A 27,910-nucleotide genomic window follows, 5' to 3' on the forward strand; every position below is an offset into this window, starting at 1 on the left:
CATTTGGCGTAAATATGTTGCGTGGTGTGAGGCCAAGTAGGCCCCTACAGAGGAATTTCAACTGGGTCGTTTCCTTCATTTCCTGCAAACAGGACTGTCTATGGGCCTAAAATTAGGGTCCATTAAGGTTCAAATTTCGGCCCTGTCGATTTTCTTCCAGAAAGAACTGGCTTCAGTACCTGAAGTTCAGACATTTGTAAAAGGGGTGCTGCACATACAGCCTCCTTTTGTGCCTCCAGTGGCACCTTGGGATCTCAATGTGGTGTTGAGTTTTCTAAAGTCACATTGGTTTGAACCACTTTCCACTGTGGACTTAAAATATCTCACATGGAAGGTGTCGATGCTGTTAGCCTTGGCTTCAGCCAGGCGTGTGTCAGAATTGGCGGCTTTATCATATAAAAGCCCTTACTTAATTTTTCATTCTGACAGGGCGGAATTGAGGACTCGTCCTCAATTTCTACCTAAGGTGGTTTCTGCATTTCACATGAACCAACCTATTGTGGTACCTGCGGCTACCAGGGACTTAGAGGACTCTAAGTTGCTTGACGTTGTCAGGGCCTTGAAAATATATGTTTCCAGGACGGCTGGAGTCAGAAAATCTGACTCGCTGTTTATCCTGTATGCACCCAACAAGCTGGGTGCTCCTGCTTCTAAGCAGACGATTGCTCGTTGGATTTGTAGTACAATTCAGCTTGCACATTCTGTGGCAGGATTGCCACAGCCAAAATCAGTAAAAGCCCATTCCACAAGGAAAGTGGGCTCATCTTGGGCGGCTGCCCGAGGGGTCTCGGCTTTACAACTTTGCCGAGCAGCTACTTGGTCAGGGGCAAACACGTTTGCTAAATTCTACAAATTTGATACCCTGGCTGAGGAGGACCTGGAGTTCTCTCATTCGGTGCTGCAGAGTCATCCGCACTCTCCCGCCCGTTTGGGAGCTTTGGTATAATCCCCATGGTCCTTACGGAGTCCCAGCATCCACTAGGACGTCAGAGAAAATAAGATTTTACTTACCGATAAATCTATTTCTCGTAGTCCGTAGTGGATGCTGGGCGCCCATCCCTAGTGCGGATTGTCTGCAATACTTGTATATAGTTATTGTTACAAAAATTCGGGTTATTGTTGTGAGCCATCTTTTCAGAGGCTCCTTTGCGTTTATCATACTGTTAACTGGGTTCAGATCACAAGTTGTACGGTGTGATTGGTGTGGCTGGTATGAGTCTTACCCGGGATTCAATATCCTTCCTTATTATGTACGCTCGTCCGGGCACAGTATCCTAACTGAGGCTTGGAGGAGGGTCATAGGGGGAGGAGCCAGTGCACACCACCTGATCCTTAAGCTTTTATTTTGTGCCCTGTCTCCTGCGGAGCCGCTATTCCCCATGGTCCTTACGGAGTCCCAGCATCCACTACGGACTACGAGAAATAGATTTATCGGTAAGTAAAATCTTATTTTCGCTTGAAGGATTTTCCCCATGTACTGTTGAAAGTGAACACATTATTTTACACACTCCACAGAAAGCTGATGCCTTACCTGCTGCCCCTTACCTTTCTCTGCCGTCTGAAACAAACACTGCAACTTCAACTGCTGCTGTAAATGTAAATCTAAATAATGTCAGATTGGAGGAACCCAACCCCGCCCCATACAGCTCTTATCAAGCACAAGCTGGCCCAATGCGATCACCAAACACTGAGGCAGCTCACATAATGCTAAAAGACCAAGAGCCTTCATCTTTACCTGTGCACATAGATCCAGCAAAGGTACCTGTGCTACATTGTTGCACCAGTCTGTTGTACTTCTAGTCATACTTGCATCTGAGAGTCTTCTTTCTTTAACACCTTCTTCCTGAACCTTGGTGTACTGGAGGTACCTGAAATGCATTGCAGTGTTGATCAGGTACTTGCAGTAGCAAAGGTAGACAATAATAAATCAGATTGAAAATTTGGAGCAGTTCACTATGCTGCATCTAAATCACTGGGATTTATACTGCTTGCATGACTTTCCGGTACTGCATGCCTTTCTTTCCGTGTTCCTAACCAGTTTACTACTTGCAAATGTCTGCTTTACTTATTTCATCACAATTCAGTTTACTATATTTCACTCTTGTTTCTTTCTAACATCTAACCTGCACTGCATCACCCTTCTCATTTCAGCAGCATGAGACTACAGCATGTCATCTGCCATCTTGTGGTTGTGGGCTTAATAGGATCTTAAAGATCAGTGGATTGTCTTGCATGTTCCTTTTACTTGAGAGTATTTATGCAGAACTGCTTTTCTTTGTGCAGGTATATAGAAAAGAGCCATATGCTGTGGAAGAGAACCCTAGGCACAATTACCTGATGAAACAACAAGTGCTTGCCCATCAGAGGCCAGAGAAAGACACTACGCTCAGCATTGATACCCTGCCATCTTATGCAGAAAAACCAATGAGTAGAGAATATGATCAGTCTTACAGATACGACCCTGGATCGGATTATGTGGATGAGTTGCCTCACAATTATGACCCACGTATACATAGCGATGATCATGTGCCTACTTACGATGATCAGTGGGGTTATTATGAGGATAAGCAGTCCTATCCAGCAAGGTCACAGTTTGACAGTAAGCTTAGGGACTTTAGTGTCAGACAGCACTCAGAAGAAAGCCTGGAACGCAGCTACTTTACTCAGCAACCTCGTTTCGAGGAGCCGCCTCCTGTTGCCTATGACAATCGACCTCGTCCATCTAAAAATTACAAAGCACCACAAGTACATTATGAAGAACCCACTCCAACAGAATATGATACACATATCCGTTACAAGCCAGAACCTCAAACCTTTCCTTCTGCACCCACAGCTAGGGCTGCTGAAACGAAACCATATTTTGATCAACAGCCGAGGGGTTATGAGCAGAATCCTTCACAGGGGTTTAATGTGAAGCAAGGACAATATGATCTTTCTCCTAGAATAGAAACCATGCCTCCTTCAGCACAGATAAAGTCGGACCTTCTGCCAACCAGTAGTAAACCTTTACCTCCACCAGTTGCCGTGAGAGAAGAGGAAGATGATCCAGCTATGAAACCACAGTCTGTACTTACAAGAGTTAAGATGTTTGAGAACAAAAGATCGATTCAAGGAGAGAAAAACAAGGACTTGAATGATGTAACCGTTTTAAAGGTATTTGCTTTATGTACTTACCCACAGTTGTTCTTTTTAAACACTTTCATTATCTGTTTAAGGCATGATAGCGCTGAAGAGTGAGAAAAGTCTGAGGTTATCAGTCATACTGCAGTTTATACAGGACGTTTTTACCCACGACACTGGAAAGACCACCTCACAAGGTTTAATTAAGTTGCATCTGTTATTTAATGTATATTAGCTTCACAATATACAGGAGATACACATAATACATATTTAGTGAGAGACAGTTATTTTTATACATTATGGGCCTAATTCAGATCTGATCACAGCAGCAAATTTGTTAGCTAATGGGCAAAACCATGTGCACTAGGGGGAGGGGGTGCAGATATAACGTGCAGAGAGAGTTAGATTTGGGTGGGGTGTGTTCAAATTTAAATTTAAATTGCAGTGTAATAATAAAGCAGCCAGTATTTACCCTGCACAGAAACAAAATAACCCACCCAAATCTAACTCTCTCTGCACATGTTATATCTGTCCCGTTCCCCCTCCCCCCCCTTTCCTGCAGTGCACATGGTTTTACCCATTTGCTAACAAATTTGCTGCTGCGATCAAATCTGAATTAGGCCCTATGTGTATATGTTGGCAAAAAAAGAATGCACATACAAGTTTTGTATAATTGTAGAATGACTTAAGGCAGACAATTTACTATATCATCATATTTTGATCAGGCTCGTGCCAGAACCATAAAGTTCATGTACTCTGCCTTTGTGTTTGAGTCCATCTGCAGTCATTAAGAAGCTATGAATGCATTAATTTGAAGGAGAATATTTTGGGAGTTCTCTACTAGGCTGTTTCCACAATAATAATAAATAATGTTGGACTTTCCTTTGTCTTTCACATATTACGTGTAGGTACGCACAAGCTAGAAGGGCTTCTTGCTTGTAACAAAACAAGCTGTTTATGCTTGCATTTTATACTATAAAAAACGTTTACTACAGTGTCAAAAGATAGTGTCAACTGGGAAGCACAATGGTGTAATGGTTAGCATTACAGCCTCACCGCACTGAGGTCAGTTCCCAGCATGGCCCAGTTTTTATATTCTCCCTGTGCTTGGGATGGCTTCCTCCAGGTACTCCAGTTTCCCCCCACAATCCAGAAATATACTGGTAGGTTAATTGACTCCCAATGAAAATGAACCCTATTGTTTTTTTATGGGTTTTTTTTGTGTGTGTGTGTATAAACATGTTGTAGGCAATATAGATTGTAAGCTCCACTGGGGGCAGGAACTGATGTGAATGGCAAATATCTCTGCAAAGAGCTGTGGAATATGTGTGCACTATATAAATAACTAGTAAATTTAAGTAATAGAACTATTGCTTTTTGCCTTTTCTAAACATGTTGTGAATCCTTATTATTAGCAGAACTCTACATTGTCATGACTTTTTTTTTTTTTTTTTTCAGGCCCCAGAACTTGCACCCAAACCTATAACTGTTCCAGTAACTGCATCTAAAGCCCCACTGCCTTATTATGATCAAGAAAAGTCAACATATAGGTAAAATAGAGATATTCTGTCATTATTACATTGTACAGCTCTTTGGCAAATTTGGGGTAGTGAAGATGTTGGGCAGCAACCAATTAGATTATACCTATGCTTTTCTAGTATATAGTAGGTATTTAATATCTACATTTTGATTGGTTGCTATGGACAACACATCCACTTTTTCTTTTTAGAAGTTATAGCAAATCTATCCTTTTAATGTTTATTATAATCTGCAATGAAGCATCGTAAGTATCAAAGTTTAATTTTGTTTTTTGTTGCTCCAGTGACTTTATTTAGGGATAATTGAAGTGAGCGGTTGAAGTTATTTAACTGTTTTCTAGGGATCACAGGCCCAGATTTATCAAGCCTTGGAGAGTGATAAATTGCACTGTGATAAAGTACCATCTAATCATCTCCTAACTGTCATTTTTTTTTCTTATTCATCAATTAGGGGTCACTGGAGTACTCTTGGGATATGGACGGCTTCCGCAGGAACAAGGCACTGAATAATTAAATTTAGAACTCTCCTCCCTTCCATATCCCAGAGTACCTCAGTGTTTTTTCTGTGCTCATAGTAGCAACAAGGCTTGTGTGGAGCTTATCCACACTACTTTTGAATATTTTTATTTTTACAACGTTTTCCACATCCCTTCCTCCCCTTCCAATAGGCGTGGGTCCGGGATAGTGGAAGCTGCTACAAGCAGCTGTGGCGTGTCGGGCCTCTCTAAAAAGAGCTCCCTCACAACCACGTGGTCTTACAGAAGAAGCCCCATCATAGCCCCTCACCACAGGCGTCCAGGTATGTTGGGGATGGGGCGGTTGGCTCACGCTGCCACCCCGCTGTGTGGGGACACTGTTTCTGTGATTTGCAGAGCCGCCCGCTGCAGCTACCAGGACACCGCCGCTGTGAGCGCCCGCCGCTCACAGAGCAGCGCCGGCCGCATTCACCATACATAGCCGCCGCTCCATGGCTCTATGCAGCGCGCTCCCCGGCACCCTCTACCGCTCCCCGGCACCCTCTACCTCAGCTCCCCGCATGTAAGCCCCGGCTCCGTGTAATAGACAGCGGTACACGGAGCACGTGAGGGGGGGGGGGGGGGGGGGGAGCACACACACAAGGGGGGAGAAGTGTGTCCATAGCAGCGGCAGAACGCTGCATGGGTTATTAGATAGATAGGCTATTAAGCCTTTTTTAACAGGATGACTGGTTATATCCGTTTGGAAAAGTTATAATCTGCATGTTGTGATTCCAGAATGTTCCTGTACATCTCTACTCCACCGTAAGTTGCAGGGGTGTTAGTGGGAATTTGGAATCAGATTTCATATAGACTGGCGTGCACTGCACTTGGCCAGATAGATATATAGATATATATATATATATATATATATGAGAGAGAGAGAGAAACCTTAGTTCTTTTTTACTGAGTCGTGCAAGTTGTCTGTCTGTCTTTGTATTTTGTGTTGTCTGTCTGCATAATGAGTAAGGCACCAGCAAAAACAAAAAAGCAGTTTCACTGCCATGTCTGTAAGAGTGTGTTACCGGATGGATCTACCACATGTACAGTATGTTTTGTGGATTCAGCTACGAATACAAGTTCGGCTCCGGTTTCAAAGCCGGTTTCATCCCCGGACCCTCCATGGGCTATGCTAGCAGATGTCCTGGCTGGGTTGCAATCAGAATTGTCCGCCGCTCGACAAGAGCGGGAAGCGGCAAGATCTGAGTCTAGGGTGAGACCGCTAGAACTACCGGAGGGGTCTCAGCCTTACCAAAAGTCCAAGTCTACTTTGGGTAGAAGGGATAAATTTCATTTGTCTTATGATTCACCAGTTTCTGCTATGTTGCATTCTGACGATTCTATGCCAGACCTCTTTGCGCAAGATGACGGTGAGGAGGGCGAAGTAGACCAGCAGTCAGATAGTGACGATTTTGACAGCCCGGGCATTGATAATCTCATCAGAGCGGTGCGTCAGTCTCTGAAGTTTACAGAAACTGAGGAGCCTCTGACAAATGATAAAGTCGTCTTTACTAAACGACAGAGAACTCCAATGTGTTTTCCTGTTTCGGAATCTCTTAATAAGATGTGACTAGAAACACGAAAGAATCCGGATAAACGGTTTTCTATACCATGCAGATTTAAGTCTAGTTACCCGCTACATGGGAGAATCCGCCATTGGTGGATTCGTCTGTGTCTAAACTTACAAAGAAATTAAACATACCAATACCAACTGCTACTACGCTTAAAGACCCTTCGGATCGTAAAATAGAAGCTATGCTAAAGTCCATGTATATAGCAGCAGGAGTGTTGCTTAGACCTGGGTTGGTTGGCATTTGGGTAACTAAGGCGCTAATGGTATGAATAACAGAACTCAAGTCTGCCCTACGTGACGATCACCTTATACTTCTCGCTGATCAAATCTGGGAAGCTGCTGATTTTCTATGTACAGCTTCTACTGACGTCTGTCAGCTCACTTCTCGCCTTTCATCGTCGCTAGTTACAGCACGACGAGCACTCTGGCTGCGTTCTTGGCAAGCGGAGGCGGAGGTCAACAGAGGTATAGAGGTGTTACCTTACGGTGGCGAGAAGTTGTTTGGTCCTGAATTGGACAAATGGATTTCTGAGGCCACGGGAGGAAAGTCTGTTTTCTTACCATTGCCTCCAACAGTACCTAGACGGAGATACTCTGGACCTGCGTTCAAAACCTTTAGACCTCAGTCCTTTCGCGGGCGTGGCAAAGAAACAGCCACGCCTGGTAGACGAGGTTGAGGACGTGGTTTCCAACAAACCAACACCAGTCGTCAGGACGCTAAGGTCACCGACAAGCCAGTGGCATGACGGGCTCCCAGCCCATCTCGGATCTCCAATTGTGGGAGCACGCCTTCAGACGTTCCAGTTGGCGTGGCTCCAGACGTCCACAGATGGGCGGAACCGCAATTTAGTGTTAAAAGGTTACAAAATAGAGTTCGACTGTCTCCCGCCACTGGGGTTTTTCAAGACAGGACTGCCTGTGTCGGACGACAAGAGGGCGGTTCTGCAAATTGCCATTCAGTCTGCTGGATGCAGCAGTTTTGATTCCGGTCCCTGTACACCAACAAGGTCAGGGTTATTATTCCAGTCTGTTTGTGGTACCAAAGCCAGATGGCTCGGTCAGGCCAATATTGAACTTAAAGGGTCTCAATCAGTACGTCACTTACTACAGATTCAAGAAAGAATCTCTGTGGTCAGTAATTCCAGGTTTAGAGCCACAGGAATTCATGATTGCACTGGATCTCAAGGATGCGTACTTACACATTCCGATTTGGCCACCTCATCAGAGGTTCTTGCGGTTTGCAATACAGCAGAACCATTACTAGTTTCAGGCTCTACCGTTTGGCCTCTCGTCAGCGCCTCGGGTATTCAGCAAGGTGATGTCTGTGATGATAGCTCATCTCAGATCCCTGGGAGTGATAATAGTTCCGTACTTGGACGATTTGCTCATCAAAGCTCCGTCTCAACAGATGCTCCTCCAACATGCGTTGCTAACGTACAATGTACTGGTTAAGCACGGTTGGATTGTCAACTTCAAGAAATCACATCTGATTCCGTCTCAATGACTTCAATTCCTAGGTAAGATTCTCGATACGGTAAATCAAAGAATTTACCTACCAGAACAGAAAGTACAGGTCATTCGTCATCTGGTACAATTAGTGCTCAAGCCACGCACAGTCTCGGTACATTTGTACATTCGCCTCTTAGGCACAATGATGGCGGCTTACGAAGCGCTTCAGTTCGGGAGATTTCACTCACGTCCTTTTCAACTGGATGTGTTCGCACAGTGGACGGGCTCGCATCTGCAGATTCACCACAGGGTGAGGTTGTTGCCACGGGCCAGAGTGTCTCTACTCTGGTGGCTCAAAGTACACAATCTAACCGCAGGGAAAAGTTTCGGCGCCTGGAATTGGATAATTCTAACGACGGACGCGAGTCTCGGAGATTGGAGAGCTGTAGTTCAAAATTGTCAGCTCCAGGGTCTCTGGGCGGATCACGAAAGATTGCTGTCTATAAATGTCCTGGAACTCCGGGCTATTTACAATGCGCTACGACAAGCAATACACATGCTTCGGTCTCTGACTGTCCAGGTGCAGTCAGACAACGCAACGGCAGTCGTGTACATCAACAAACAAGGAGGAACGAGAAGCCGCATGGCAATGCGGGAAGTAGCTCGAATCCTCAATTGGGCCGAACATCACCAAGTGATATTGTCGGGAGTGGACAACTGGGAGGCGGATTATCTCAACTGTCGGGATTTTCATCCTGGAGAATGGGCATTAAATCCAGAAGTGTTTCACATGTTGGTCCAGAGGTGGGGTTACCCTCAAGTGGACCTGATGGCATCTCGCCACAATCACCAAACGCCCCAGTATGTGTCCAGAACGAGGGATCCAAAGGCAGTGGCGGTGGATGCTCTCACAATCGCGTGGCCGTACAGCCTCGTGTATCTGTTTCCACCGTTTGCGCTGCTCCCTCTGTTGCTAAAACGGATCAAAAGAGAGTCCGTCACAGTCATACTAGTGGCGCCTCATTGGCCTCGTAGAGCTTGGTTCTCGGATCTCCGCGGACTACTCGCAGACTATCCTTGGCCGCTTCCACTACGTACGGACCTGTTACAACAGGGCCCGTTCCTTTACCCCGATTTAGCGCGGCTGCGTTTGACGGGGTGGCTGTTGAGACCGCCCTCTTAAGAAGAGAGGGCATTCCAGAATCTGTTATACCAACCATGTTACGAGCTAGGAAGCCGGTTACGGCAGCTTATTACAGAATTTGGCATGTCTATATAGCTTGGTGTGAAGATCGGAAGTTTCCGACATCATCTTTCAAGTTATCCTGTCTTTTGTTATTTCTACAGACGGGGTTAGATAGAGGACTGCGTTTATCTACACTAAAGGTGCAGGTATCTGCGTTGTCAATTTACTTTCAAAGACGATTGGCTCTATTGCCGTCGGTACACACTTTTCTGCAAGGTGTCCTCAGAGTACAGCCTCCATTCATTCCACCTACAGCGCCATGGGACTTGAATCTGGTTTTAGATTTCTTACAGTCTTCATATTTTGAACCCTTACAACAAGTGGATATTAAGTTTCTCACTTGGAAAACAATTTTTCTACTAGCCTTAGCTTCGGCAAGGCGTGTTTCAGATTTGGGTGCCTTGTCATGCAAGCCACCGTATTTGGTGTTTCATGATGACAGAGTGGAACTTCGGACGAATCCCGCTTTCTTACCAAAGGTAGTGTCATCTTTTCACATCAATCAACCAATAGTAGTTCCTGTGTTGACAGGAAATTCTGGAACCTTGGATGTGGTACGCGCATTACGCGTTTATGTATCCCGAACGTCTACAGTTCGTAAGACTGATACGTTGTTTGTTCTCTATGATGCTGCCAAGATGGGTTGGCCAGCTTCTAAGCAGACTTTATCCAGATGGGTTAAACTGACCATTCGTCAGGCTTACCTTCATGCTAGGTTACAGCCGCCTACATCAGTAACAGCTCATTCCACACGTTCTGTGGGAACTTCGTGGGCAGCTGGTCGTGGGGCTTCTACGACGCAGCTTTGCTGTGCGGCTACGTGGTCATCAGTGCACACGTTTGTGCGCTTTTATAAGTTTGAGACGTTTGCGGCATCAGCATCTAGCTTTGGCCGCCTAGTGTTACAGGTGCCAAACTGCTCTCCCGCCCATGGGGGAAGCTTTGGTACGTCCCAAGAGTACTCCAGTGACCCCTAGTGGATGAAAAAGAAAATAGGATTTTGGTACTTACCAGGTAAATCCTTTTCTTTGAATCCATAGGGGGCACTGGACGCCCACCCAGAGCAGTTTTACCTGGTTTGTGGTAAGTTCAGAGGATCTTATGGTAACACATTCTCACCGACTGGTTCAAAGTTTCAAGTTCTAGCGGTTATAGTGCCAACTGTTCAGTTGTCAGTCACGTTATGTGTCAACTTTATTGTTGTCCGTTATGTTATATGTAATTCTCCATTGTCAACCTCTCTCTAGCTCCTGTTCGGCTCAGTAAAAAACACTGAGGTACTCTGGGATATGGAGGGGAGGAGAGTTCTAAATTTAATTATTCAGTGCCTTGTTCCTGCGGAAGCCGTCCATATCCCAAGAGTACTCCAGTGCCCCCTATGGATTCAAAGAAAAGGATTTACCTGGTAAGTACCAAAATCCTTTTATTATTATTATTTTTTTTTTTTTTTTTTTTGAAACACAGCCTGTAACATGGCAGTTAGGAGCTGGTTGGTTGGTATTTCACCGTGCAATTTATCACTCTCCAAGACTTGATAAATCTGGGCCATAGTATATTAAATGTTGGTAGTCTAATTGCGGATATATTTTGTGGGTAAAAGTCCTATGTCCAATTCTTAAATTCTAATAGTTTAACCTTAAATATATTTGTTTTTTCTTAATGTAACCTAACACCTTCATCCACTCGTCCTCTTCAATCACAAATTTAGGTACTTAGCGTGTTCTGACTGCACAATTCTTTGTAATGTTTAAAGCGGGAAAAAACAAATTGTACTCTATGCAAAGCATTAACCTGAAGTTTTGTTGAAAATGTACGGTCAGGAGTTTGTTGCAAAAACTGTTCCTGTGCTTTTTCTTAGAGTACCTGAACCGCAGAAACCTCAAATGAAGCCACCAGAAGATATAGTTCGTTCTAACAACTATGATCCTGAAGAAGATGAGGAATACTACCGGAAGCAGTTGTCTTACTTTGATCGTAGAAGCTTTGAGAAGCCCACTCCTCCTCTGTCTGCGAACATCCTCCCTGAGCCTGCTAAACCTGGACAGTCTCAGAGTCAACTTAGCTTTAACAGCTACCCCTCCAAGTACGTTTTGACATGCTGCACTTGTCTCTCTGTGACCTCTTCATTGCACCTACATCCTGATCCCTTGCAGTGAAAGACGTAGCACTTCATGTGTGAAAGCTGTACTTGTGACTCCGTTCTTACTTAATATGTGCTGGGGAGTTGGGGGCTTTTCTAAGGTCTTGTTATGTCACCCAAGTTTGTAATGAAATCATACACTGCAGGTGTATGGATAATGGTTACAGAGCTGCATAACGCAGTAGGCACAATTACCTTAAATAAATATTTAGATACATGGTCATTAGTTCCAGCAAAAAATGACAAATTTCAAACCTAGGGTGGCTATAAATTAAGACACAATGACTGTGCAAAGTCTTTAGAAGATTCTAGTATTAGTATCCAAAAAGAATCGATAGTGATCTCTGGAAGTATTACACTGCAGTGTATATTCAGATGCTCTGCTACACTAACTATTAATGCTGAAATGCGAAAATGAAATGGCTGCATAAATAACTGTAAACCTGTAACAAAAATAACCTGTTCAAGTGCTGGTTGTGGTTTCTTTTACATGCTAGCTCCTGCATTTACTTAATTTACTTAACTGTATATTTCATTTTACTCAGGTTTTCCGATAAAAATAAGCTTTAACACCTTCATTCCCATGGCTGTCAACTACATATTTATAAGGCAGAAATGGACAGGAATACGTGGACTTTAATTTATCAATTAAAATATTTAAGCACTCTGACATGCATCTTATTAAGCGTGACCTGTATTCCCACTTAAACAGCTTTTAAGCAATATTGGTTTCCGCTTTGGGGGGATATTTCAGGCTTCATACTATTACCTTTCACATTTAACCTTTTTGCAGCATTAAATGTTGAGAGCAGAAGTGTGTGATGTGCGTAGGACTGTTTGTAAATGTTAAAAAAAAAAAAATAGTCTGGTGCTACAATATAACTTACTATATTTCACTTTAATCATCATAAAGGGGAACTGTACAGTCTTTCAAACAGATTAGCTTATTTTTGTTAACAAAGTTTGTATACAAGGGACATCAAAGTCAACATTGTTTGGAAGGCCATGTTGTCCCAGAGTTCTCCTTTTAATTTGTGATCTGTTTAAACAAAAATATTATAATCTCTTGACACTGTCAAATATTGTATCTTGCTTTCTGGGACTTTCAGATGTTTCAATGACTCGTTTGCTTCCAGTTTGTGACCTGATGACTTGTTTCCTTGTCTGTATTTTCTATACAATGCCAGTATTTAGGACAGTTGAAGGATTAGTAACACTGGAGCATGAAACCGTTAAAAACAAACAAACAAAAAAACAAGCTGGTTAAAGCTTTTGAATTACATCCAAAATTGCACTGTTTAGTGTCTCAAGAATATATCCTGGCACATATAATTGGTAGATATAGTTTTGTGTATTTAGCTTCCTATACTTTTTAAACCTTTTTCTTCCCTTTTCTTTGCTTGGTTATTGTGTGGTGGTGGATCTGTTGTAGAAGCACAGCAGTCTGCGATTCATGCAGTCTGTATCCAATTTACTGTTCCATTCTGAAATGTTACACAGGAGCATAGTTAAGTGTGTGTGTGTGTGTGTGTGTGTGTGTTTTTAATGGAGGTACCTGTCTGGTGACCTCTACTTACTAAAAGTACAAGAGAGACTTTTTTCCAGAGTATTGCAAATGAGCTTTTTAGTGTTAATTTCCTCAAGGAGGACATTTTTACGTACAATCAAATTAAATTAATCTTGTGAGGAAATACGAACCGAAACTACGCAAAACACAAAGCGGCCAATATAGTCAGTAGAACCATGGGAAATAATCACTTATGGTTTGTTCTTGGTTTTATTGATTATTAGAACCGATGCAGTATGAAATATCAGGCTTTACAGGATGTAACGTTGGAACGCCACAATGTCACCAAATGTACCACACCACCTATACCCCTTAGCAGCAAGTCATATACAGACTTAAAACTGTAAAATCAATGTTATGCTGTGTCTGGTTTGCTGTGCAGGGTTCAGCTGGTTGATGGTAACTACCATAAAATTGTTTTGTTCATTAGTGTCTAATACTGCAGTGCATTGTTATGTGATATTAACCCTTGCTTAATGTCTTCCTCCCTGGATAGATCATAAGAACTTCGTACAAACTATCTTTCCTTCTGTCTTCCCCTGCGTTGTACAGCTGCTCAGTGTTTACAATAACTAATCTGTTTCTATATTAGGCGTTTGTTATTCTGCAATAGGTAGATTTTGTGTAAGTATGTCTCAGAAAAAGCTTGCGAGATGTAATTTACTTAAAGTTAGAATGACCCTTTTCTTTCATTCTTCTGTCACATTTGCTTTGCCACCGCATAGATTTCTTGGCTCTTACACTAGCTATGACTACTTGAAAAGGAGCATCAAGTGGTAAGACTGGCATTAACATAAGGCTGTCTTTATGATGTCATTCCTCCTAAACTTACCACAGCATTATGTGCACCCAGCAAAATTATTGTAGACAGCCGGTTATTTGCTAAGGGGGTGACGAAATTTTCTATAGAAACAAATTGCTAATCTAATTGCAATAAGTTCTATCACTTTGTTTGCCGCAATTAGTGCACATAAAGCTGGGGATTCTTACTTAAGATGCTTTGAAGATCTAGTTGGCATTTGTTTGTATGTACAGTATGCTGAGAACACGTCTGTAAAGAACCCATAGAATAAGACAACAGGCTGTAAAAAAACCACCTGGTTGCACCACTTATATATAAGACTGGTTTCCTGCTTGCTCTCTTGCTGCATTTTGGTGTTGCAGTGGAAAGGCTTGTATATGAGATTTATCATACATTTGGAATGAACAGTACATAAGTCATCTGCCTTTATGTTATAAATTTTTGTGCTGTTGCATTAACATCTCAGTTCTGTCTTTTACACTAAGGTGTAGAGTGCTTATATACCCGTAGTTCAGTGAATGTAAAATTACCCAACAATACTGTTCATACATGAATTACGTGGTTTGTGTTTGAGGAGAACTGAAGATTTAGGCAAGCAGAAATCAATGAATAGGAAAATCCATGACTCTGGATTGCAGAATTTGTTTAAAAAAAAAACAAAAACAAAAAACAAAACCTAAAAACTACATTTTGCAGGTACAAATTGCCACATTGTGAGTCTTACAAAGTGCAAATATACAAAGGGCATATATCCTGAAATGTGTAGTTTTTTCCTCTTGCGTAGCAGCTACATAAATTTACCCCCTGTGTAGTGTTTTTCATTTATGCCTACATATTCAGTTCTGCAGTCCTTTTGCAGGACAGTGGCTCCTTTTTATATGGGTCCTAATAACGTTGCAAGAAACCCAGTGATATGTATGTGTGTGTGTGGACTTTTAGTTCTCTGAAATACTTACTGATGTTTGCTTGAACCTCAACAGGGGAAAACCTGCAGATCTGGATCCTCCTGACAGGCCTATAAGTGAGAAATTATATGACCCAACCCCACAGATTTCTTCCACATCACAGTATAACCAGCCTTCTCCAGTGCTTGTAAACCATGCAGCACATACTAAACATATACATCCAGAAGGTAGGTATTGCTGATTCATGTTTTTGCTTAGCGTTTATTCTCATATTGGGGCAGATTTATTAAGCCTGGTTAAGTGATAAAGTGGAAGGTGATAAAGTACTAACCAATCCGCTCCTAACTTCCATGTTACATGCTGGGTTTGAAAAAATGACAGTCAGGAGGTGATTGGCTGGTGCTTTATCACCTTCCACTTTATCACTTCACCAGGCTTCATAAATCTGCCCCATTGTGCTTTAAGGGGTAAATTTAAAATGGCCAGACAGGTTTACAATTGGGAGAAGAGCGTTCACTGCTCTAAATCAGAATCTCGGTGTAAACAAAGCTGCCCGGTATTTGTGTGCTTAATGCAGATCCACACAGAAGTTTCCATACATTCAAACACAAATAGTTTTTGCACCATTTAATTGTACTTGCATCTAAATGTAAATGAAACCTATGATGTAAAACCTTGTTGATTGCTGGTTTGGTTTTAAATTCATGTTTATTTTTACAGTTACTTCTAAATGTTGTTGGTTGGTTTGCAGTAATACGTGCATATATATGTTTTTCAGTCAGTTCTATGTCTTTGGAGATTACCAATTCCACCGTGGCTAAACCGCAACCACCACCACCTCAGGCCAAGCCAACTGTCTTCAGACCTTCTAATAGAGAGGATACAGTACAGACAAACTACTTCCCCCAGAAAAGCTTTCCTGACAAAAGTCCTGTTAATGGCACTGAACAGACTGCAAAAACCATCACACCATCATTTAACCGGTTTACTCCCAAACCATATACCCATTCTGCCAGACCTTTTGAACGCAAGTTTGAGAGCCCCAAGTTCAATCACAATCTCCTGCCAAACGAAGCACAAGGGAAGCCTGAGCTGCCCGCCAAACCTCAGAATTCTCCTCAACCAATATTGAAATCAACCAATGCGGCCATGTCTCCTGAGATTGATGGTACATCCAAGCAATTGGACAACAAACCTAAATATCAACAAAATAATGTCAATGCAGTGCCTAAAGCTATCCCAGTCAGGTAACGTTACGTGCTAAACTAAGCTTTGATGTACTGTAGTAAGTGTGTACTGTAAATTGTTTGCCCATTGTGCCATCTAGAAGTATACTGTAAGTGAAAAATGTAAGCTCTATTATTTTACTAATTTTCTATTCAGAATAACTGCAATACATCTTATAATATAATTTAGGAATCATTAAAATTATTAATGTCTCTGCTTATCCCTTTAAAACTTTATATACAATTCTTAACAGAATTTACAAAAGGACTTTTTTGTGTTGAGTCGATTGGGGTTTGTGTTTTACTTAAGTGTAAAGTTTGCATTTAAAAGAAACAAATAAAAATCACTGTATTTATTCACACTATACCTCCACCTCCCATACTACCACACCTTTACAGATAGCTGATGTGTTATTTGTCCCATCTTGTCCCCCAAAACGTCACACCACCTTGAGTGGTGAGCCCGGAATCCAGGGATAAGCAGAAGCTGCCGTATATGCCACAGGTTTTAAAAATACTCTATAGTTAATTGTAAACTTTCCCTCTTGGCTTTATTTAGTTCTAAACTGTAGTGTATTAAGTGTTTTCAACCCTTGAAACCATTTACTACAAACCAGAGTCTGGACAGCTCGTTATATACCAGCTGCTCCCAAATCAAGAGACAACTACTCATTGCTGCACTGATAACACCACCCCCTTCTCGAAACGGGTGGTATTCAGTATGCCGGCTGTTGGGATCCCGGCACTCAGTATACTGGCGCTGGAATCCCGACACCCGGCATAGGGTCCACGATTCCCCCAGGAGGGAGAATAAATTTGCACTTGCCCAGTTGCCGGTATGCCGGCAGTCGGGATCCCACGCCGGTATTCTGGCCGCTGGGATACCGGCCGCCGGCATAACATACTACGCCTTTCTAAACTGTAGTGTAAACAAAAGGAAAGCATAAATATGTATTAAAAGATTTGGTGTTTTCCTGCTACTAAGACTAAATGAGAAATCCCAGGGAATTTTACAGCCTAACCCTATCCTGGACGGATCCCATTGGAGACATAGCTGTCTGGGATATTTATATCCCGGTCACTTTAGTTCTCCCCACAGAAAAATACCCCTCACCTCCCATTCCTGTGTTTTCTTAAAGTGGATTTTGATAAATAGTGGGCAGTGTCGTTGTGCTGCAGAGGGTTGCTTACTAACCAATCGGTAGAATGAGTATAGTTGTTGGTAAATCCTCTTATAAGAAAAAAGCCTTGCTAAGCAACGCTCATAAAGCAGTTGTGATCAATGTATGTGTTGTGTGTTTCAGTCCGTCTGCTCTGGAAGATGATGAGGAGGACGATGCTCACACTGTTGTAGCAACTGCTAGAGGCATTTTCAACAGCAATGGCGGTGTGTTAAGTTCCATAGAGACGGGAGTCAGTATTATCATACCTCAAGGAGCTATTCCTGATGGCATTGAGCAGGAAATCTACTTCAAGGTCTGCAGGGACAACAGCATCCTTCCACCTCTGGATAAAGAGAAAGGTTAGGAGCATATGTGACAACACCTAGAAGCCTATGGGGAGATTTATCAGATCTTGGATAGAGAAGGTGCTCATAGCAACCAATCTTCTGTCATTATTGTAGCACAGCCTGTAAAATGACAAAGGCTGCTTGGTATGGGCAACTTCTCCACTTTAGCTCTCCAAAATTGTATAACTTTCCCCCTTAGTTACTTAAAATGCCCTGTATTGCATGTACATCGTTAAGGTTTTTTGACTCATGTTTGATCTTTGCTTGCAGGCGAAACGCTACTCAGTCCTTTGGTAATGTGCGGGCCCCATGGATTAAAGTTCCTGAAACCGGTGGAGCTGCGCTTACCACACTGTGCGTCTATGACTCCTGATGGTTGGTCTTTTGCTCTAAAATCATCCGACACCTCGTCGGGTATGCTTTCTTCCATCTGTCCTATGGGTCGTTTGGTCACTATCGCTTACATAGCATGATTCACATGTTACAAACAAATTGTTCAACAGAATCCATACATTTGCATTTCCCGTACCCTTTCACTTTCTAGCTTTCACATATGTACGGCTTTTTAAGAATCTTATTAGTTTTAAATGCTGGCCAATACTTCATTAGGGATGCGGAAGATTGTGGCAACTTTTATATAAAACAAAGTTTTGACAACCAGCGTTCTCTACTATAGTTTAATAAACTATTGTTTATTACACAATAAAAGTGAATGCATGGTTCCGATCAGAAACACATTTTTTTCAGTTATCTGTAGAACTGTTTTCACAAGATCCCTTATTCTAATGTACTATGGACCTTATTCATGTATGTACTCAATGGCCGATGTTCACGCAGCGGAGCATTTATTAGCAAACTGCGCATGTGCTATAGTTGCAGTTCACATGCGTCGTGAAAGTGATTGGCAAGAAGTGACCATTTGGAGGAGTTAACAGAGTGGTTGCAGAAACGCAATTGTGTCATGGCCGTTTTATGGGTGTGCATCTGGCATCAGCGGCATGCTCGTACGTGCAAAAACATGGCACCTGCGTCGCTACTGCTTTGTCTAGTCTGCGTAGCCATAGACCAACCCTTAATCTCACTTTTCCTCGTTTTGCATGTAAGCTGCGAATGTGTATGCAATTGCGACTGAGTTTGCGATGGCTCCATTGGGCGTCTCTTTTCATTTCTGGGCGGCAGCTACACTTGCTAACATTAGCAGTGCCATAGTCCTGAAATTGCAATCGCATTTGTGTACAAACATGAATTAGGACAATATCCAAATAAAAAGTTTGGAAAAGAAAAAGTGCACCTATGAGTTGCCAAATGTGCTCACTGCTATGTAGTGTCACCCCGCATTAAATAGTACATAAAGCAGAAAGAAGTCCCCAATGGGTCCACAGGCACTGACAGTAGTCATTGTCAGAACAAATCCTTAGTCTTAAAATCCTTTTCTTACGTGAACTACCATTTTGCTGAAATGCTCAAATAGAGAAAAATCCCACAGTGTAGTACTGTAACAGCAGACGTAAAACTTCACATGCACTTCTAATAATTATAACCTGTACCAAAGCAACTGGTCTCCCATGCAAAGTAGACTAATGTGCATCATGGGGAGAGGGCCGTGCCCTATATGGATTCAAGTTCAGCTCACTCATCCAATGTGATCTATGGGATTGAGTGTTCATGCAAGCAGTACCCTGAAAGTGAGAGATTTGGGACATTTACACATAAACATGAATTAGGCCCTATGGCTGAGCTACATGGTTTAACATGCCTATATAACATATAAAATGGCTCCCAAAATGTTTGGTAATTTTTTCTTTCTCATACATCCTAGAGGATGCTGGGGAAGCTTCAAGAACCATGGGGTATAGACGGGATCCGCAGGAGACATGGGCACTTTAAGACTTTAAAAGGGGTGTCTGAGCTACATGGCTTAACATGCTTATATAACATATAAAATGGCTCCCAAAATGTTTGGTAATTTTTTCTTTCGAGTTTTTTTTTTTTAGCTGTGTGAATTAAACAAATTGAATCCATAGTTAGAAACAAGCAGAAAGCAAAAATTTGTTGCTGAATATATGTAACACAATGTGCTGTATCCTATTAGCAGCATTACTTTCCTGCGGCTAATAGGATCGCCAGGGGCTAGCCTATTGCCTGCATTTATCGGGGATTATGCTTCAGGTGCCTCAGGCACCCAAAGCATAATCTGCCTTAAAGGACCGCCGGGGCTGCTCTAACGGATAGGTTTGGGGACTTATCCCCGATCCCATATGTTTTTGCGACATCACAGATCCAATTTCGGGCGATAATGACAATCAGTCATACATTGCGGGATACGGTCGTTAGGTCGACAGTCATTCACTGAAGGTCAACTTGGGCATTAGGTCGACATATACTAGGTCAACATGTGCATTAGGTCGACATGTACTAGGTTGACATGAGTTTTTAAAAAAAAAATTACTTTTTGGAATTTTTCATACTTTACGATCCACGAGTCCAAAAACTCTTGTCGACCTTTTCACCTGTCGACCTAGTACATGTCGACCTAATGAATGTCGACCTAAGTTGAGTTGAACCATACCCTACATCGCGATATCTGGCTGTTTTGGTCGCCCGAAGCGGCATCGGGGCTGATAGGATACCACCCAATGTATAGTTTGTCAGTACATTAATAGTTGATATGGCATTGACTAGAACGCTTCAGTGAATGTATTAGGACTGTTTTTAATGATCCTAATTGATGTGTTTATAATGCTTCCACTTCACAGAATTAAATGCTCTTCTGCAAAATGAATTTGTGTAGTACACTAACCCTGAAATAAGCAACCTGTGGCTATTGTGTTGTCACTATCTAACAAAGTATGATGAAACTTTAGCCACAAAAGCACACTATACAAGCGTTTTATTACATTGGAATCCAGGTATTACCAAAGTAAAGCCCCTTTCACATCGCACTAAAAACCCGGTATCGACACGGCATATTGCCGTGTCGAAACGGGTCCGTGTGCGATGTGAAAGGTCCTTTGGTGAATTAGCGGGTCGTCTGACCCGGTAATTCAACCCTGTAAAAAAGAAGGGTTATTACCGGGTTGATTACCGGGTCAGGCGCAGTGTGAATGGGAGCCGTTCCGATGCGACACGGCTCCCATTCACAGTATAGGCAGAGGCGGCGCAGGAGATGAGCTCATCTCCCGGCGCCGCCTCCACCCCCGCCCCTGCTGCTGCTGCGCCCTCTCCACCCCCGCCCCTGCTGCTGCTGCGCCCTCCGCTGCTATGGCAACCGACCCGGTATATTGCAGGGTCGGAAAGCCAGCAACGGAGCGCAAATGCCGGATCCCACCCGGTAAGTACACGTTTCTCTTACCGGGTAGGATCCGGCATTTGCGATGTGAAAGCAGCATTAGTGAGCCTGCGTTTGTAGAAGTGGTGTAGACGGCAGTTTCCGACTGTAATAGGTCGGAAGGGGTTCCGACCTATTCAATATGGGCACATTTTTTCCTACAAGTCAGGAAATCCTACTTGTCGGAATGCTGTCAGAAAGCAGGTTGATTGGCGGAATACCCGCAGATCCGCCTGCTGCTGTCGGAAACTGGGCCAAATCCAACAGCTTTTGGCCCCCTTTCCGACAATCTCAATCCGACTTTAAAAAAAAAGTTGGATTGAGCAGGGCGTTCCCCCGGCCAGGCCCCTTACTCCATGCAGCGCCACCCCTTCTACCGCTGCCACCAGCTCCCCCCGCTGCCGCACACATTAACCCCTGCTGACGACGCCAGCTCCCCTCATCACCGCACACATCACCCTCCGCGCCATTGCCAGCTCCTCATTCTGCAGCTGACCGCGGCAGCAGGACAGGACACCAGGAATGGCAAAATCCGACAGTCGGATTTGGCCGTTCATTGAATTGTGGTTGTCGGATCCATTCTGACAAATGCATGTCTGAATGGATCTGACTCTTATTGAATACACCCCTAAATTGACAACAGTTGGAAATTTACCTGGTGGCTCCATTCTTTCCATTTGTAATGGGGTCAGATTATGGAACTTTTTGTGAGTTAAGGGGCTATATTCCAGGGGATGAACAAACACCAAACATCAGCACAGGGATAGGTTTCCCTTAGAGGTGGTAGTGATTCAGTCTTCAGTGGGGTGACTTAGGGAAGTGTGATGCAGGACAGCTTAATCCAAGTTTCCTAGCTGGAAAAGTGCAGCTTGCAATTACATGTTTGACTACATCCTTAACTACTGTCTGAACACAAACTATTTGCATAATCAGCTGCATGTTTTTGCATACAAAATGAAGCAATTTAACTTTGGCAGTCTTGTTGCTATTACTAGCAAATGACTAAAGTATCCTGGTAAGACATTTTTTATTGCCCCTCTTCTAAAAAACATGATAAATCAAAGTGTTTAGGTACATGTAGTGCTTTCCATAGCAATTAACCCTTCATCTTAAATTAAAGTTTTTGAGATCAGGCTTACTGGTTTTTAATGAGCCACTATGCTGTATTGTCTGGACTAATTAAATCACTTTGCTCTATTGAAATTCCTTGTTGGCACATTCTGCATAGCGTTTGCCAAGTCTCTTGTTTCTGAATATTTTCAACAAAAGCATTTTTTTATTGAAGGCTCGTTTGGAGAAGTGTTTTCTTGTTACACAGGCTACTGTACTCTTACAGTGTACCCAAAATACATTGTAAAAGCAAGCGGGCCGTCAGCTCTTCACAGCTGGAAGCATTCGTTACATTTGGTTTTTTCATTTGCTCATTTTGAAGTTGACTTGGAAACCTGTTAGTGCTCTTTGTTTTTAAATGTGTAAAAAACATTGCATCTATACAAAAAGCTAAAAGTTGCATCTAAAATGGAGATCAACTGTCCCTTGTCTGACTAGGAAAGAGACGTTTCCGTTCTGAGGTGCTTTGGTTGGAGAAATGCTGTAGGATTTGCAAGTAATCAATTGAACAAGTTTTGCAAGTGTTGTGTTAATATGCTGTACACAGAGCAAGATATCCTATATCAAGCTACCTACCTCGTGTGGGGCACTGCCACACTCATCACTCCTCTGCAGGATAGATGCAAATCTAGACTGAGTGTGCTAGCAGGGAAATAGCTGTGTGCTCTCTGCAATGGCTACAGCAAATAATATATTTGCATTTTATGGAGTGTTTATGTAAAATGGATTGCACTTCTCTAACATTTCTCCATTCCATGAATTATAGTGAAGCCTTAGTATATTACAGATTCTATACAAAATCAAGAAATTCTTCTGTACTGAAAAAAAAAACCACTTTCCCTAGAGAAGGCAAACTAAAATGAAATCACTTAATGCAGTTTTCCTATTGCTTTTTAATACCCTGAAAACGAGACAGAACAAGATTTAAAGGGCCTTAAAATAAGAAAAAAAGGTTTACTTACAAACCAGTAGAACATGGATCTCTTTACAGAGTAATATATTTGTCCAGGAAATACTTAATTTAAAGTGGTTACATGAAGGTTACTTTATATGAAACACTGTGCACCGTCTTTCATAATCAGCTTGTGTCTTACACCCACAGCAGCTCTGGGGTTACAGCAGGTCACAAAGTATGTATACCTGCACCTTTAGCATTTCTTACCAGTGGTTTTAGCGTGTGAATATTGTGATATTCTGTAATGCGTTTTGGTAAAGTGTACCATTTTGCCTACACGCAATGATAACCCTAATAGTACAATCGTAACCACTAGTGACCAGTGAGGTGACTGAGGCCTTTGTGGTTCAAGCAAAGTAAGTTTGTAAACTGAATAACAATGTGCATGAGGATACAACCTATAATAAACCAGTACAGTTGTGTCCACATACACCTATCCTCAAATTGTCCCAAACAGCCCTGTTTAGTGCGCTACAGACTGCTACTTAGCCACGCCAAAACATTAATTCTAAGTAACTAGTACACTATAAGTGAACTAAAGGTGGGTACACACTAGGCGACGTGCTCAATGAGCGACGTCGCCTAGTGTTTCCCCCTTCCGGGCCGGGTGGTCTGCGGCCTGGCATACACACTGAGTGATATGATGTTCATATCACTCAGTGTCGTCATGCAGCAGCCGGGCCATGTAGGCAGCTCTTGGCCGACAGTCCAGATTGAGCTGCCTGCACGGCCAACAGCAAGGGTCGATAACGACCTACAGAGTAGCGCATCGCTGGTTGGCGATGGCACACACACTTGCCGAGAAAATGAGCGGCGTCGCTCATTTTCTCGGCAAGTGTGTATGCACCTTAAGACGCAAACTGAAAATAGCAAATCTGAAGAAAAGTACACAATCCAAGTTAAACAGAAAAAAGACAGGTTAAATATGAGTAACCAACGCCATATGTAACATGTATAAGCTGCATTTTATACCAATAACTGTGACAAAAAACATCCTAAGCACTTACAGATGTGTCCTCATACATCTTTGCTGCAGTTTTACCAAATAGCCCTTCTTGGCATGCCAGGTTCCGAGAGACTCTGCTAGCATTTGGGATTTGTTTTTGTTTTTTTTCTGTCGAAAAATGTGTCACAACATGATGCAATTAGAATGCACCAGGAGGCACTGCTGATTAATTTTGATCTGCAACATTTGAGGGGGATGGAGTTTCTAAATCTGCATACGAAGTGGTACAACGCGGCAGCCACTACATTTTTATATGTCAATTTACGTATTGCGTCATACAGACTCATAATACTTTTCCACCGCCGCTAAAACCCGGGTTATTGCTGCGATAACCTGGGTCACAGCTCATTGGGAATAGCTTCCTCAAAAATAACCTGGATCCTGGGAATCTAATCCACGTAGCGTCCAAGGTTGAACCAGGTAACTGTTCAGTGGAAACGAGTAACTCAGGTCATCCAAACTTGGGTCCCGTTTACAGCGTGGGGAGAAAGGGATTGGATAAAGACCAGACCATCTCCCTGCAGCAACCTCTCCAGAGTGGATCTTGTAGTGCACGTCCCCTCCAGTGGGAGGGTTTCTGTTACAGCTGTCACCAGGGAGACAGGGTGCGAGAGATTACAGCCACCAGAGATTGGGTTAAAACCATATGAGGAGTCTGTAATCTCTTCCTCGCAGTCTTCCCGGTTACAGCTGGGGACAGACATTACCCCCTACGTGGACACACCTTACAAGCTCCAGAGTGGCAGAGGTTGCTGCAGGGAGCCAGTCCAGACCATTCTGGGTTTTACCCAATTTCTAAGAGAGACTGTAAACTGCACCGATAACCCAGGTCAGAGCCATAGTGTGAAAGGGGTCTGATGCGGGTTTGAACTGTGTTCCAAATCTCAGGTCGTACCCAGCACTTTGGTGGGAAAAAGGTATCGGTTGCACACAGATACTCAAGTGTTGCATATAAAATTCATCCACAGAGTGTCCTGGTGCGTCATTGTCGCCTTGTGTTGCGAATGAGACACACATTCATCAAAAAAACACACCCCGATGCTAGCGGAGTTAGTCTGAACCTGTCCGCTCAATCACGCCAGGCATCTCCAGCTGCTTGGTGTGTTGGGGCTAGGTGTATGAGGATGCAGCTGTAGTAAACTATTTGTGAATTAAGCAAATTTGGGGAAAAGTAGCAAAGCATCACCGGAATTGCACCTGTTTGGTGCCATTTGGTGCAAAAGGGATAGTTGTACGAGAACACATCTGTAATATCACTGTTGTACTTTGACTTCTGTGTCATCCTAGTATATTGATGGACTGCATTGTATAACTATTCAGCCAGCAAAATAACTTCCCTATGAATAGTCAACAGGTGCACTTTAATGGCTCGTCCTCATGAGCGGCTTCTTGACCTGTGTTCTGAAAGAGAAGCCACTGGGTGAAATTACTATAAAAATAGCACAGCTGCTTAGATGATGCTGCAAAATGTTTCTTGTAGAAACCTCTGAGTCTGCTATCAGTGTTAGACAAAAAAATGGATCACCCTATGGTGCTATTTATCCAACGTTCCTGAAATACAGTAATGTTGGGATATATGAAATTACATTTAAAATCACTGTAAATATCTGAAAAATAGAACAGATGCTGTAAGAGCTGCGTATTTTGTAACATTTATGCTGTGTTGATAATATTTCTATAATGTAATTTCATGTTTGGGTTTTTTTCTTTCAGTATCATGATAAATTTGATGTAGTTGGAAGTATGTCCTGTGGAGGGCAGTGTTGGGATTTATGCTCAAATCTTGTGTTGCATTTATTTCTATTGGAATTTTTACAAGAATTATGTGATATTAAAAGAAGTAAAGAGAATACACTGTAAAGAGCCGTACATATGTTGAAACAAAATCCACAAAGCTACTTATTTGTTTTTTTTTTAATTTGTTTAATTTTTATACTCTGGTGTATGAAACATGACTGTGCAAATACATGTAAGCAAAAAGTTACAAATTTGTTTTGTTCCCCCTCATTTCTACAGGTGACCCCAAACATTGGCAGAACAAATCTCTTCCGGGTGACCCTAATTATCTTGTCGGAGCAAATTGTGTATCTGTATTGATAGATCACTTCTAAGCGTACAGTGTAAAGACCACAGATAATGTGAAATCTGCTTTGGACCTATTCTCTTTACACATCCTATTGAGTATTATTTGATCTCTAAGTAACAATGGGACTCAATAGTGCTTGAAATTTTGCCTGAACTTACGTATTGCGGAGTAGACTTTAAAGCCATGGTCAAAATTTTGACCTCTGAAACGGCATGTGAAGGTCCTACCAATGTTACGCCTTCCTTGTCTCTTTTAAAAAACAAAACAAAACAAAAAAAAAACAAAAAAGCCTTTCACTTGCTTTAGTTTGTCTTCAAAGGACCAACTCTGATAACACTACAGTAATTTTACAGAATGATCATTTGGTTGCCCAATGCCGCTGAAGGATACTGCTTGCATTTTTGGAATTTGATAACAAAGACTAGCACTTTTTTTTTTTTTTTTCCATGATTGGTAAATGTCTGCACCAGAACAAAGCGATTTGTGAAGGCAAGGGGCTGTGCAGTGTAGATCTGCTAGTCATTGCGGACTTAGTAATCGGATGAGACGCAACCACTATATAAAACTCAGTGATTTGTGACAGGCTTCATTTGGAAACCTGTGCAAATAACACACTCACTCTCCCTTTGTTTCAAGGAGTCTAAATACATGTTGCAGCCCCCTTTGCAGCCAAAGGGTTTATGTGGCTGGCGGTGGTTCTGGTGCTTCTGTGGATCTGTAAATTAACCATTTACTACACACATTTAACCAGCAGGGATGCCTTACCCTCATGTTATGATAGTCTTTGTTTCCTAGTTCTCTGTACTACGAAGTTCATATGGCTTTTTTTGCGCTTATTTAGGGTAATGTATAATGAAGAGAGATTGAAGAAAAATATGATTTATTGTGAACTTATTTTTGAGGCTAGCAGGCAGGGGATAGATTTCTCCTGCTGTCTGCCTTGAAGATACTGAAGGAAATTGTATGTTTCTGCTATGCATTTAAAAAAAAAAAATATCTCAAAGATGTTACAATGCCTGTATATAAAATGCGTGCATACCACTTTTTTTTGTTTTTGTTTTGTTTGTAAATGTAACTTTTTTAAGCTTTACTTTTTGTATAAAAAAGAAAACTGAACGTTTCTTAAGGATACCTTTGTACTCATACCTTTTTTGAGCCTTGAACTTTGTAACATCTGCAGCAATAAAGCGCATTTCTACAGCACTCACCACAAGAACATTTTGAAGCAAAATGCACAAAAATTGCTATCTTTATAAATGCTGAGCATAAATTCTCAGAATTCTCTAGTTTGATTATTATCTTTAAAGTATCCCTGCTGCAATTTGTGATAAGGATGCTGTATAATGTGCCCTAAAATGTATTTTTTTACTAATAGACGATTTATTATGGCACATCCGCACGGTTTCAGTAGAAGATACAGCACTGCATTCTCCTAATCAACTATTAGTCCTTCACGTGTGGCTGATTTTATTTTTTATTTAATTTTTTTTCCTTTGCAGTTATTAAAAACTACACATTTCTAAATATACAAAATAAAACTGGTTTTAAAATAAGTTAAATCTTAAGGTGTGAGTTTGTGTGTTACACTTTGCTGACAATGCACAGAGATGTTAGGGTGATTAATGCAACTTGACATTCTTTTCTTGCAGGAAACGGAACCGAAAAGTCCATATAGCAGTGGTTTCCAAACTTTTTTGAATCACGGCGCCCTAGAGTATAAGAATTTTTTTTCACAGCACCCCTAGGCCAAAAATGTCTTATTGAGAAATTTAGAAAGAAGTATTAAATGAAATAAATTGTATTTATATGTCATCCTTAGGCTCAATTGTGTGGT

At 42.1% G+C, this 27,910-nt stretch overlaps 1 protein-coding gene across 10 annotated transcripts in view; it reads left to right on the plus strand.

Moving 5' to 3' along the window:
• Nucleotides 1–27,629, plus strand: part of TJP1 (tight junction protein 1) — an 805,169-nt gene extending 777,540 nt beyond the window's left edge. For 7 of the 10 annotated variants that reach the window (XM_063926229.1, XM_063926221.1, XM_063926226.1 and 4 more), the window contains 10 exons: nt 1,516–1,758; nt 2,284–3,153; nt 4,579–4,670; nt 11,300–11,524; nt 13,874–13,924; nt 14,931–15,082; nt 15,634–16,102; nt 17,386–17,603; nt 17,862–18,005; nt 26,007–27,629. In XM_063926229.1, coding sequence (XP_063782299.1) covers nt 1,516–1,758; nt 2,284–3,153; nt 4,579–4,670; nt 11,300–11,524; nt 13,874–13,924; nt 14,931–15,082; nt 15,634–16,102; nt 17,386–17,603; nt 17,862–18,005; nt 26,007–26,101 — 2,559 coding nt within the window. In that variant the 3' untranslated portion in view covers nt 26,102–27,629. The remainder of the gene's footprint in view (nt 1–1,515; nt 1,759–2,283; nt 3,154–4,578; nt 4,671–11,299; nt 11,525–13,873; nt 13,925–14,930; nt 15,083–15,633; nt 16,103–17,385; nt 17,604–17,861; nt 18,006–26,006) is intronic. The other 3 variants (XM_063926222.1, XM_063926225.1, XM_063926223.1) reach the window with 3 other exon arrangements.
• The last annotated feature ends 281 nt before the right edge of the window (nt 27,630–27,910 follow it).

This window comes from Pseudophryne corroboree, chromosome 6, assembly GCF_028390025.1.
Source record: "Pseudophryne corroboree isolate aPseCor3 chromosome 6, aPseCor3.hap2, whole genome shotgun sequence".
In the NCBI taxonomy this organism is placed as follows: Eukaryota; Metazoa; Chordata; class Amphibia; order Anura; family Myobatrachidae; genus Pseudophryne; species Pseudophryne corroboree.